This window comes from Oncorhynchus mykiss, chromosome 25, assembly GCF_057628025.1.
Source record: "Oncorhynchus mykiss isolate SJ-2025 chromosome 25, ASM5762802v1, whole genome shotgun sequence".
In the NCBI taxonomy this organism is placed as follows: domain Eukaryota; kingdom Metazoa; phylum Chordata; class Actinopteri; order Salmoniformes; family Salmonidae; genus Oncorhynchus; species Oncorhynchus mykiss.
In genome coordinates this window covers 82,246,316-82,258,996 of record NC_143046.1, presented here as the reverse complement: position 1 = coordinate 82,258,996, position 12,681 = coordinate 82,246,316, and the positions used below count along the sequence as shown (strand labels likewise).

General features: G+C 48.6%; 1 protein-coding gene across 16 annotated transcripts in view; it reads right to left on the bottom strand.

Annotated features, from left to right (window-relative positions):
- The window catches only part of LOC110505844 (DNA (cytosine-5)-methyltransferase 3A), a 62,022-nt gene that overhangs the window by 42,996 nt on the left and 6,345 nt on the right, over positions 1-12,681 (bottom strand). For 10 of the 16 annotated variants that reach the window (XR_016492054.1, XR_016492055.1, XR_016492056.1 and 7 more), the window contains exons 4-5: positions 6,680-7,295; positions 607-650 (exon numbers count right to left, since the gene is read on the bottom strand). Coding sequence is in view for 11 of the 16 variants with exons in the window: in XM_036962603.2 (XP_036818498.2) it covers positions 607-650; positions 6,680-7,295 (660 nt within the window). In the remaining 5 variants the exon portion in view is untranslated. Of the gene's footprint in view, positions 1-606; positions 651-1,930; positions 2,150-6,679; positions 7,296-12,681 lie in introns of those variants that run through there. The other 6 variants (XR_016492057.1, XM_090221285.1, XM_090221286.1 and 3 more) reach the window with 4 other exon arrangements.

The window sequence follows — 12,681 nt, the reverse complement described above, 5'->3', positions numbered from 1 at the left end:
CCAGAAAAGGACGATGACTCATTGACAAAACTGCAGCCCAATGCAGACAATGTGTGATTGGTCAAACAGCAAGGAGCACAAACTGTCTCTTCCAGAGCCCTGGCAACCCACTATACTGTCTCACTCTACCAATCACAGCCTGGTTTGGAGAGCCCGCTAAAGTCATTGGCCAACGCAAGGACCTTCTCATGTCGGACTGGGCACCAAGTGTATTTGATATCTCAGATCTATATGCCAATAGGTACCATTTCTTTCAAAAGTCCAAGAGGTCATGATATTGTAAAAATGATATCGTAAAAGGAGAACAGCACTTCCCCCTAGTTCAGCATCATCACCAGCTAACATCACAACCCTCAAAGGTCAGTCTGAAGAGGATACATCCCATTTCTCCAAACTTTTCCAGGAGGGTGTACTTGTCTGTACAGCAGTCTGAATGTTAGACTAGATCCTCCATAGGATTGATGTAAGCATCGGCTGGAGGGAGATTCTACCATTGTTAAATTGATGCGAGGAGCTGGAGAAGTGGGCTGACTGATTGACTGGTTGATGGATGGATTGATTGATTGATGATGTAACACAGTTTAATGAAGACAGTGGATGACTTACCTGTTTCTTGGCTGTATCACCTCCATCCTCCTTCTGCTCCACATCTAGAGGGAAACACAGTGAGTGACACTGGAGCAATCATTCAATAACGTGTTCCTGTGGGCGAGCCAAAAGTCAGAGTAATCTCAGCAGATAGGAGACGAGAGAGACCCACAGCCACAGTCACCTTGGCATCGACAGAAAAAACAAAGCCAATCCACAACACAGGACCAGTGGATCTCCTCAATCATTCATAAGAGTTCTACCTGACCTGTAGTTAGACACTTGTGGGCTAGCTGAGCTTGTCACAATAGCCTGTCACCTTAGCAGCGTATATCAAAGTCTGCTGGCTGGGTTAGAAGTCTATTCACCACATGGCATCGTTGTCTTAGGAAAGTTAGACGTGTCAGAACGACGTAGCTGTCTGAAGACAACGTCAATGGCCCCCCGAAGATGACCTTAACTCACTCTGGTTCTCTCAGCTGCCAGGTAGAACCTAAAGCCACAGGTAAATGAACATCCCTGTTGTCGACCCTTTCCCAACATCCCTGTTGTCGGCCCTTCCCCAACATCCCTGTTGTCGGCCCTTTCCCAACATCCCTGTTGTCAACCCTTTCCCAACATCCCTGTTGTCGGCCCTTTCCCAACATCCCTGTTGTCGGCCCTTTCCCAACATCCCTGTTGTCGACCCTTTCCCAACATCCCTGTTGTCGGCCCTTTCCCAACATCCCTGTTGTCGACCCTTTCCCAACATCCCTGTTGTCGACCCTTTCCCAACATCCCTGTTGTCGGCCCTTTCCTGTGAAGCTCAGGCACCTCAATGTGCTGGGGGACAGAGAATAGACAAGTGCAGGTGCTGGCTGGCTGGCTGGCTGGCTGGCTGGCTGGCTGGCTGGCAGTCAGTCAGTCAGTCAGTCAGTCAGCTAAAGAGATGGAGGCTGAGTTGAGTTGATGCAACAGAGGTTTGGTGTGGTAAAACCATGATGAGTAGTGGAGAGAAGAGGAGAGGAGAGGAGAGCCACAGCTGGCTGCTATTACCATAGCTCGTACCGCTTCACAGCCCCTCGCCACTAAGCAGAAAAAAACAACGACACACTGTAGCCTACTCACTGCTTCTCTTGTGTGACTTTAGGTCCACATAACATCTCTGCAGGGATCTCTACGCACTTGATGGACTTGAACCAGTAAGGAGGTGTGCTACACCAACTACTATGCCTTCTTGATTACAATCACCCTGCTTCTGGAACAGTGTTTGTTCCAATGACTTCACTGTAATAAAGTAGTAATACTTCTAGAAGAAACAGGAGTCTCTCTTCCTTCTCTCTCCAACAGCTTTCACAATCACCATTCACTAACATGGTCCAATCAGAAGGGCATCATCCACTTCCCAGGCAGCTTGACTATGTACGTCCACACCCAGCCTGACTGAATGTTGCTGGATGTTTCCTATCTACACCTCAAAGAAATATGCTTTGCATTTCCTGTTAGAGCACATGGTTCCATTAAAACTAGCTGTCTGTCGTGTGTGTGTTCGCGAGTGTGTGTGGGCATGTCTGTGTCTGTGAGTGTGCATGTGTGTGTGTGCGTGTGTGCGTGCGTGTGTGTGCTCATGTGCATGAGTGTCCGTGTGCGTGCATGAGTGGGTGTGTGCATGTGTGTGTGTGCGTGCATGAGCATGTGTGTGTGTGTATATGTGTGTGCGTGCATGCATGAGCGTGAGCGCATGTGTGTGTGTGTGTGTGTGGATGGAAACCTGCACCCTAAGCCGTAACATAACATACCTGGCCTGGAAATACAAAACCACACAACCGTTGGTGGTGTGATAAAAATATACAGAAAAGGAAACTGACACACTTCCTGTAGGCTAAATGCTGCAGAAAATATACTTCCTCAAGCCTCTAGTAATAAAATGTAGCTTAACCTACTCTCCACTAGTAGTATGAACTTCAGAAACGAGGTTCTGTCCCAAATGGCACGCTGTCCCCTACACAGTGCCCTACCTTTGACCAGGTCAGAGGAAGTTAACCTACATAGGGAATAGAGTGCCATTGGGGAAGCATCCTTGGGGCTTTCCCCACATATCTGGCGGTGAATGAAATGAGTTCCTGAGGTCTGTAAGTCAGAGTGCCATATGGGCGGGGTTTGCACAACTCTTCTATTGGTTCCATTACACCAGGCAAGCTCAATCGAGCCCCGATAAAGGATTTGAAATAGTTTTTTGAATAGTATTGAACCCAGGTCAGCTGTGATTACAAAGGCGTGTTATCCATTCTGAAGCAGCATTGTTTACCTGCCTGCGTTCAGCAGAGTTGAGGTTAACCAAGGAGCATGGACACTACCCAACTGAAACAGCATTATGACTAACGACTTTTAACCACGGACGTCCCCATTCAAGTCCATGATGGCATAATGGGTGGACTGGCAGCCATTTGGTAACCATGCCAGGAAGTACAAGCAGGAGGTGTGCCTTTCACACTGTGCTGTGATTTGTTGAGTCAACTGACGTTACAACATATACATAACATTACATGAGCCTCATCAGTTAGCATCATTTTAATCAACATTCTACATTACCATGGAAATGACTGCATCAAAATACCAGGCTGCTATTGTGAGTGTAGCCATCAGTTTCCCAGGGTTACAGCTTCCAAGCCTGTTCTATTTCTAGAATACGTAGAGCAGCGAGAGGCTGAGGAAGGGAGAAGGTCCAAGGAAAAAGCAGCTGACTCACATTCACAACAACAGTCTTTATAGCTATGAGCAGTGTGCACATTTGTGGAACAGGGTTGATACAATACACTGTTTTCATATCAACCCTCAACACTGCATGTAGCTGCTACATATCACAGGACGTTATGACACAACATTGAGAAACACAGAATACAACCATTTTATTACCCTGCCCTGAAAGACCATGACAGCCCAGCGGAAGAACAGTAGACTGAAGAGTTGTATTATCCAGCCCCATTACAACACTTGAGCTCTGAGAGGCCTGTGGGAACATCCTGATAGCATGGGTACATCCCAAATGGCACCCTATTCCCTATATAGTGCCCTACTTTTGACCAGGTCCCATTTGGTACGCCGTCTCAAAGTCCCCTTTCACCCCGACATGTAATTTGGGATGCAGACCATGTTTTCCTGCTTTAACTACCCTGGGGCTGTCACTGAAGTACCGTACACAACCTTTACACCCTACACTCACTGGTCCACGCTCATTAAGAGAGGCCTTTTCAACTTGGTTCTCTCTTTCTGCCTTCACCTCGCTCTTCCCTCCCCTCCCTCCCTCCCCCACCTCTCTCTCTCCCTCCCTGCACTTCTCTCTCTCTCTCCCTCCCTCTATCCCTCCCTCTCTCCCTCTCTCTCTCCCTCCCTCCCTCCCTCCACCCTCTCTCTCTATCCCTCCCTCCCTCCCTCCACCTCTCTCTCTCTCTCTCCCTCCCTCCACCTTCCTCCCTCCCTCCCTCCCTCCCTCCACCTCTCTCTCCCTCCCTCCCCCTCCGCTCTCTCTCCCTCCTTCCACCTCTCTCTCTCTCTCCTCCCTCTCTCTCCCCCTCCCTACCCCTCTCCATCCCTCCACCTCTTTCCCTCCCTCCACCTCTTTCCCTCCCCCCACCTCTCTCTCTCCCTCCTTCCACCTCTCTCTCTCCCTCCTTCCACCCTCTCTCTCCCCCTCCCTCTCTCTCTCTCCCTCCCCCTCTCTGTCTCTCCCTCCCTCCACCTCTCTCCCTCCCCCCACCTCTCTCTCTGCCTCCTTCCACCTCTCTCTCTCTCTCTCCCTCCCTCCCCCTCCCTCTCTCTGCCTCCCTCCCCCTCTCTGTCTCTCCCTCCCTCCCTCCACCTCTCCCTCCCTCCCTCCACCTCTCTCTCTCCCTCCTTCTACCTCTCTCTCTCTCTCCCTCCCTCTTTCTCCCTCCCTCCACCTCTCTCTCTCCCTCCTCCTCCACCGCTCTCTCTCTCTCCTCCCTCCCTCCACCTCCCCTTTTCCTCTATCTCACCGTTTTAATCTCTCTCTCTTTCTTTCCCTGTCCACCTCTCTCTTGTTCTACCTCCCTCTCTAAAGATTGTGTACAGTACTTTCTCTCTCTCTCTCTTTCCCCCTCTCTCTCTCCATCTCCACCTCTCGCTCCCTCCACCTCTCTCTCTTTCTCTCCACCTCTCTCTCAGTTTCATCAATAGGAATAAGTGACTAAAATAACCAGAGTGAAGCAGGCAGAGTCGTTACATTATAGTGGCTTCTGCCAAGGTCAGGGAGTTTCTGTTACGTTGCAAGGAGAGCAGGGGAGGGAGGGAGGAGTCGGCACTATGTCGGCATCCCAAATACTCTAATCCCTAACAGTGCACATATGAGCCCTAGTCAAATGTAGTGTACTATGTACCTTGCAAGTTTGGGGGCGTTCCAGCTATCGTATTCCTAGTGCTCATGCAGTTCACCTAATCCTTCCCTCTTCCTCTCCTCCTCTCTAAACTGCTGTAGTTATCGTGCTGTGCCCTGTAGATCAGGGATCATCAACTAGGTTCAGCCACGGGACTATTTGTTTTGTTGAGCGGATGGTCAATTACAAAATCATTTGTGGGCGGCCTCCCGGGTGGTGCAGTGGCCTCCCGGGTGGCGCAGTGGTTAAGGGCGCTGTACTGTAGCGCCAGCTGTGCCACCAGAGACTCTGGGTTCGCGTCCAGGCTCTGTTGTAACCGGCCGCGACCGGGAGGTCCGTGGGGCGAAGCACAATTGGCCTAGCGTCGTCCGGGTTAGGGAGGGCTTGGCCGGTAGGGAAATCCTTGTCTCATCGCGCACCAGCGACTCCTGTGGCGGCCGGGCGCAGTGCGCGCTAACCAAGGTTGCCAGGTGCACGGTGTTTCCTCCGACACAGTGCGGCTTGGTTGGGTTGTGTATCGGAGGACGCATGACTCCCGAGCCCGTTGTAGCGATGAGACAAGATAGTAGCTACTAAAACAATTGGATACCACGAAATTGGGGAGAAAAAGGGATAAAAATTCAACACAAAAACAAATAAATAAATAAATAATTTGTGGACTGCAAATTGACCGCAAGAAGCCAAAACAGATATAATATTTTACTAAACACAATCATTTCAAACCTTGCTTCCATTTGTATACGTCATTCTATTATGTGTGGGAATACTGTGGAACAGATTTTAAAATGTAATCACCGAGAGCTGATTTCCTGTCGTTTTTACAGTCTGTTTGGGGGCTCAGAAAACTTGGGAGGCCAAAGAAAAGCACCAACGGGCCACCAGTAGAGGAACCCTGCTTTGGATGGATGGCAGAACCCCTTCCTTTTATTTAACCTGCTATGTATCCCTCCCTCCCTCCCTCCCTCCCTCCTCCCTCCATCCTCCCTCCTCCCTCCCTCCCTCCCTCCCTCCCTCCCTCCCTCCCTCCCTCCCTCCCTCCCTCCCTCCCTCCCTCCCTCCATCCTCCCTCCCTCCCTCCCTCCATCCTCCCTCCATCCTCCCTCCTCCCTCCATCCTCCCTCCCTCCCTCCTCCCTCCCTCCCTCCCTCCCTCCCTCCCTCCATCCCTCCCTCCTCCCTGTGAATTAGGTTAATTTAGAGAGGTACGATATCTGGCCATACAGCATGTGGATTAGGTTCACTTAGAGAGCAATATACCAATACACAAATCCGTACCCAACAGAAAACTGATTCTCTCTCTCTCTCTCTCTCTCTCTCTCTCGCTCTCTCTCTCTCTCTCTCTCACTCTCACTCACTCACACACACACACACACACAGATAGCCTGGCTGCCCTCTGAGAAGGGAGAGAAGAGAGAGAGGGGGATAGGGAGATAAGAGGGGGACACAGAGGTGACCAGGGTCACTGTTTCCAGATCTAGTTAAAGCTTTTTACTATATTTTGTTTATTTACCATGTTCTACATTACTGTGTTAAATTCATCCACACTGAACACACCCGAAGAATAATTCAAAATGGCCACAGCGTTCAAGGAGAAACCATACATTGTTCATTTTCATTCACTTGGCATTGCCTGTCAGTTCAGCCAGTGCAGAGCTGGCTGTGCCAGGAATGTAGTGAGAATGAAGACAGTAATGTCACCAAGCAGGAGGCAGGACTCACATTTTGTTGGGCGCTCCAGTTTCCGCCTGCCTCGTTTCTTGCGTGGCGGAGTTGTCAGAGTCTCCTCTTTGTCTTTCTCAGAGTCGTCCTGCTCGTCCCGGCTCGGCTCCCGGCTCGGCTCCCGGCTCACTAGAAACCTGTTCTCCAGGGAGGGGGGGCTCCGGCTCTTTTGCAGGAGGGTGGGTGGTCCCGGGGGGCCGTCTTCAGACTGACTGGCACTAGGGGAACCAGGGGCATCTGGTAACCCGTTCTTCTCTGGACCTTTCCTCTCTTGCTTGGGGCAGCTGCTGGCATCAGCCTGGGTCTTGTCTCTGTCTGTTTGCCCGCCGCTGGCATCAGCCTGTGTCCTGTCTCTGTCTGTGTGCCCGCTGCTGGCATCAGCCTGGGTCCTATCTCTGTCTGTGTGCCCGCTGCTGGCATCAGCCTGGGTCCTGTCTCTGTCTGTGTGCCCGCTGCTGGCATCAGCCTGGGTCCTGTCTCTGTCTGTGTTCCCGCCGCTCATGACTCCATTCTGCACCTGCGCCACAGACACTCTCTCTCTTTCCGCTGCCACCCCGGTGAGACTGTTGCCCCCGCCTCCGGGCACACTGTCCTTCACAGACACACTGCCCTCCGCCTGCAGGTAAAGGAAGGAGATAAGCTATTAGGAAGATTATAGTGGAGTGGATATTATTGCCAATCATTTCACGTTGTTAGCCAATAACCTTAAAGGACAATGGAGTCATTTTTATTCTATGTTAGTTAGCCTTTAGTACAGGTATTTTGTTTAAGTTTCACTGCATCACTTTAATATTTATTTGAATGAAACACACACTTCAGTATATTGGTATGCTTCAGTAGCCTGAGGTCCTGTCTGCCTGCGCCTGTAACTGTTGGAGCTCCAAACATCAGTCAATACAGTCCAACTGTACCAATAACCTCAAGTAGATAACTGTATTATAGTGGGACACCCTGTGAACTCGCTGTGCGTTGGTGGTGTGCTGTAACTCAGCTATTCACTGCATCACTGTAGTGCACAAATATGAGAGGAATGTTGGCTTTTTGTCAAAGGCAGGAAATCTTTCATTTTATTGACGTGGGACTCGCCCCTGGAAACCATTTCATGCTGTAAAGAGAAGTATTTACTAATCTCTGTTCCAGCAGAAGAACAGAGATTCTCCAACCCAATGACACCATAGCACAGCCAAACAACGTTATCTGTCTGGTATTATCTGCGCGTGATTCAACTACATTGTAAATCTATATAATCGTATATCTATATCACCAGGCATGTCTCTACTCTTTTCAGATAAGTACATATAAAAATCACACGTCAAGTATCTCATATAACATGTTGATCACAAGATATACACCTCTTTTTAGTGACCTAGAAAATGAACTCCTTTTAAAATGCTTGAAGAAGAGGACATGTGAGCTGGTGGGAGAGCGATCTTTTCTCCGCAGTGTCTCTGTTAGAGACTACTGCCTAAAAATAGTGTTAAAAATCATTTAGGAGACAATTCCATTACTAGGTCACAGCAAAGGAAAGTAGAGCATGTCTACTAGCGAGATGAGATTGGCCTGTCTGTCAACACTGAGATTGGCCTGTCTGTCAACACTGAGATTGGCCTGTCTGTCAACACTGAGATTGGCCTGTCTGTCAACACTGAGATTGGCCTGTCTGTCAACACTGAGATTGGCCTGTCTGTCAACACTGACAACATCATGTCTGAAGTATCGATTGTCTCAGACAGGCGGAAAGACGGACAGATGCAGAGTGAAAGACAGAGACAGGCAGGCAGGCAGAAAGGCAGGCAGGCAGAAAGGCAGGCAGGCAGGCAGAAAGGCAGGCAGAAAGGCAGGCAGGCAGGCAGGCAGAAAGGCAGGCAGAAAGGCAGGCAGGCAGAAAGCAGGCAGGCAGGCAGGCAGAAAGGCAGGCAGGCAGGCAGGCAGAAAGGCAGGCAGGCAGAAAGGCAAGCGGGCAGGCAGGCAGAGGAAGGGAGTGAGACAGAGACAGAAAGACAGGCAGGCAGACAGGCAGGGAACAAGAGAGAGACAGAGACAGAAAGACAGACAGACAGGCAGGCAGGGAACAAAAGAGAGACAGAGACAGACAGACAGGCAGGCAGGAAGGCAGACAGACAGAGGCAGGGACTGAGATCGAGACAGAGACAGGCAGGAAGGCAGGCAGGCAGGGAACGAGAGAGAGAGAGAGAGACAGAGACAGACATGCAAGCAGGAAGGCAGGCAGGCAGGCAGACAGATGCAGGGAACGAGAAAGAGACAGAGAATGAGAGACAGACACATCCACACTGAGACAGGTGCAGTATGTACATCTGATTCTGTTAGCAACAGTCTAATGCCTAATGAGACAAGAGATCTGACACTTTAGAACATGTTGATGTTGTGGGAAATGATTTTATTATATCAGACTAATGACTGTGTCTTTTCATTCCTTACCAGGCTCTTTAGAGAAGCCAATCCTAATTATACTGCGATGTGGACGGAGTAGAACTAAAACATATCCACTGTTAAATCCAGAAAGCTGATGTTCTGAAAGAGCTTCAAAATTTGGACCCATACAAATCAGCTGGGCTAGACAATCTGGACCCTCTCTCTCTAAAATGATCCGTCGCAATTGTTGCAACCCCTATTACTAGCCTTTTCAACCTCTCTTTCATTGCGTCTGAGATCCCCAAAGATTGTAAAGCTGCCGCGGTCATCCCCACTCTTCAAAGGGGGAGACATTCTAGACCCAAACTGTTACAGACCTATATCTATCCTGCCCTGTCTTTCTAAAGTCTTCAGAAGCCAAGTGAACAAACAGATCACCGACCATTTCGAATCCCACCGTACCTTCTCCGCTATGCAATCTGGTTTCCGAGCTGGTCATGAGTGCACCTCAGCCACACTCAAGGTCCTAAATGATATCATAACTCGCCATTGTTAAGAGACAATACTGTGCAGCTGTATTCATTGACCTGGCCAAGGCTTTCGACTCTGTCAATCATCACATCCTCATCGGCAGACTCAACAGCCTTGGTTTCTCAAATGACTGCCTCGCATGGTTCACCATCTACTTCTCAGATAGAGTTCAGTGTGTCAAATCGGAGAGCCTGTTGTCCGGTCCTCTGGCAGTCTCTTTGGGGGTGCCACAGAGTTAAATTCTCGGGCCGACTCTTTTCTCTGTATACATCAATGATGTCGCTCTTGCTGCTGGTGATTCTCTGATCCACCTCTACGCAGATGACACCATTCTGTATACTTCTGGCCCTCTTTGGACACTGTGTTAACTAACCTCCAGACGAGCTTCAATGCCATACAACTCTCCTTCCGTGGCCTCCAACTGCTCTTGAAATGTAAGTAAAACGAAATGCATGCTCTTCAACCGATCGCTGCCCACACCTGCCCGCCCGTCCAGCATCACTACTCTGGACAGTTCTGACTTAGAATATGTGGACAACTACAAATAGCTAGGTGTCTGGTTAGATTGTAAACTCTCCTTCCACACTCACATTAAGTATCTCCAATCCAAAATTAAATCTAGAATCGGCTTCCTATTTCACAACAAAGCATCCTTCACTCATGCTGCCAAACATACCATCGTAAAACTGACCATCCTACCGATCCTCGACTTTGGCGATGTCATCTATAAAATAGCCTCCAACACTCTACTCAACAAACTGGATGCAGTCTATAACAGTGCCATCAGTTTTGTCACCAAAAGCGAGGGCCAGCCAACGAGAGCAAACAGGTGCCACTGCGACCTGTATGCTCTCGTTGGCTGGCCCTCGCTTCATATTTGTCACCAAACCCACTGGGTCCAGGTCATCTATAAGTCTTTGCTAGGTAAAGCCCTGCCTTATCTCAGCTCACTGGTCACCATAGCAGCACTCACCCATAGCACGCGCTCCAGCAGGTATATTTCACTGGTCACCCCCAAAGTCAATTCCTCCTTTGGCCGCCTTTCCTTCCAGTTCTCTGCTGCCAATGACTAGAACGAATTGCAAAAATCACTGAAGCTGGAGACTCATATCTCCCTCTCTAACTGTAAGCACCAGCTGTCAGAACAGCTCACAGATCACTGCACCTGTACATAGCCCATCTGTAAACAGCCCATCCAACTACCTCATCCCAATTCTGTTATTTATTTTTTTGCTCCTTTGCACGCCAGTATCTCTACTTGCACATTCATTTTCTGCACATCTATCACTCCAGTGTTTAATTGCTCAACTGTAATTATTTGCCACTATGAACTTGTTATTGACTTATCTTACCTCATTTGCACACACAGTATATATATTTTTCTATTGTGTTATTGACTGTATGTTTGTTGATTCCATGTGTAACTTTGTGTTGTTGTATGTGTCGCACTGCTTTACTTTATCTTGGCCAGGTCGCAGTTGTAAATGAGAACTTGTTCTCAACTTGCCACCTGGTTAAATAAAGGTAAAATAAATAAAATACACATTTGTCAACCTATTTTCAGAGAAGAGTTCTGAAAGCAAACTCCACTGATTTCTCACTGACATAAGAAAAAAATGATAGCATTTAACCAAAACATTGTGAGAAGAAGAGAGACAGAGTGAGAGAGAGAGAGACAAAGAGTGGAGACAGAGTGAGAGAGATAGTGAGAGACAGAGTGAGACAGACAGAGTGAGAGACAAAGACAGAGTGAGAGAGATAGTGAGAGACAGAGACAGAGTGAGACAGAGAGTGAGACAAAGGCAGAGTGAGAGAGAGTGAGAGACAAAGGCAGAGTGAGACAGAGAGTGGAGACAGAGTGAGAGAGATAGTGAGAGACAGAGAGAGACAGAGAGTGAGACAAAGGCAAAGTGAGAGAGAGACAAAGGCAGAGTTAGAGAGAGAGACAGATACAGAGTGTGTGAGAGTGAGAGACAGACAGTGTGTGAGAGAGAGAGTAAGAGCTAGAGTTACAACACTTTCTGTCAGCTCCAGGGTGTTACACAACACCAGCCAATGACCTTTGACCCAGTGACCTACAACTGCCCCTGCCAGAGGTCACAGTACATTTGGAAAGTATTCCGACCCCTTGACTTTCCACATTTTGTTATGTCACAGCCATACTCTAAAATGTATTACATTTTAAAAAGTCAAGCCAACAGTGAAGCGGCGACTCCGGGATGCTGGCCTTCTAGTCAGAGTTGCAAAGAAAAAGCCATATCTCAGACTGTCCAATAAAAATAAAAGATTAAGATGTGCAAAAGAAGGCCAACACTGGACAGAGGAACTCTGCCTGGATGGCCAGCATCCCGGAGCTGTCTCTTCACTGTTGACATTGAGACTGGACAGAGGAACTCTGCCTGGAAGGCCAACATCCCGGAGTATCCTCTTCACTGTTGACGTTGAGACTGGACAGAGGAACTCTTCCTAGAAGGCCAGCATCCCGGAGCTGTCTCTTCACTGTTGACATTGAGACTGGACAGAGGAACTCTGCCTGGATGGCCAGCATCCCGGAGCTGTCTCTTCACTGTTGACGTTGAGACTGGACAGAGGAACTCTGCCTAGAAGGCCAGCATCTCGGAGTCGCCTCTTCACTGTTGACGTTGAGACCGGTGTTTTGCGGGTACTATTTAACGAAGCTGCCATTTGAGGACTTGTGAGGTGTCTGTTTCTCAAACTAGACACTGTACTTGTCCTCTTCCTCAGTTGTGCACCAGGGCCTCCCACTCCTCTTTCTATTCTAGTTAGAGCCAGTTTGCGCTGTTCTGTGAAGGGAGTAGTAGACAGCGTTGTACGAGATCTTCAGTTTCTTGGCAATTTCTCACATGGAATAGCCTTAATTTCTCTGAAAAATAATAGACTGGCGAGTTTCAGAAGAAAGGTCTTCATTTCTGGCCATTTTGAGCCTGTAATCGAACCCATAAATGCTGATGCTCCAGATACTCAACTAGTCTAAAGATGGCCAGTTTTATTGCTTCTTTAATGAGGACAACAGTTTTCAGCTGTGCTAACATGATTGCAAAAGGGTTTTATAATGATCAATTAGCCTTTTAAAATTA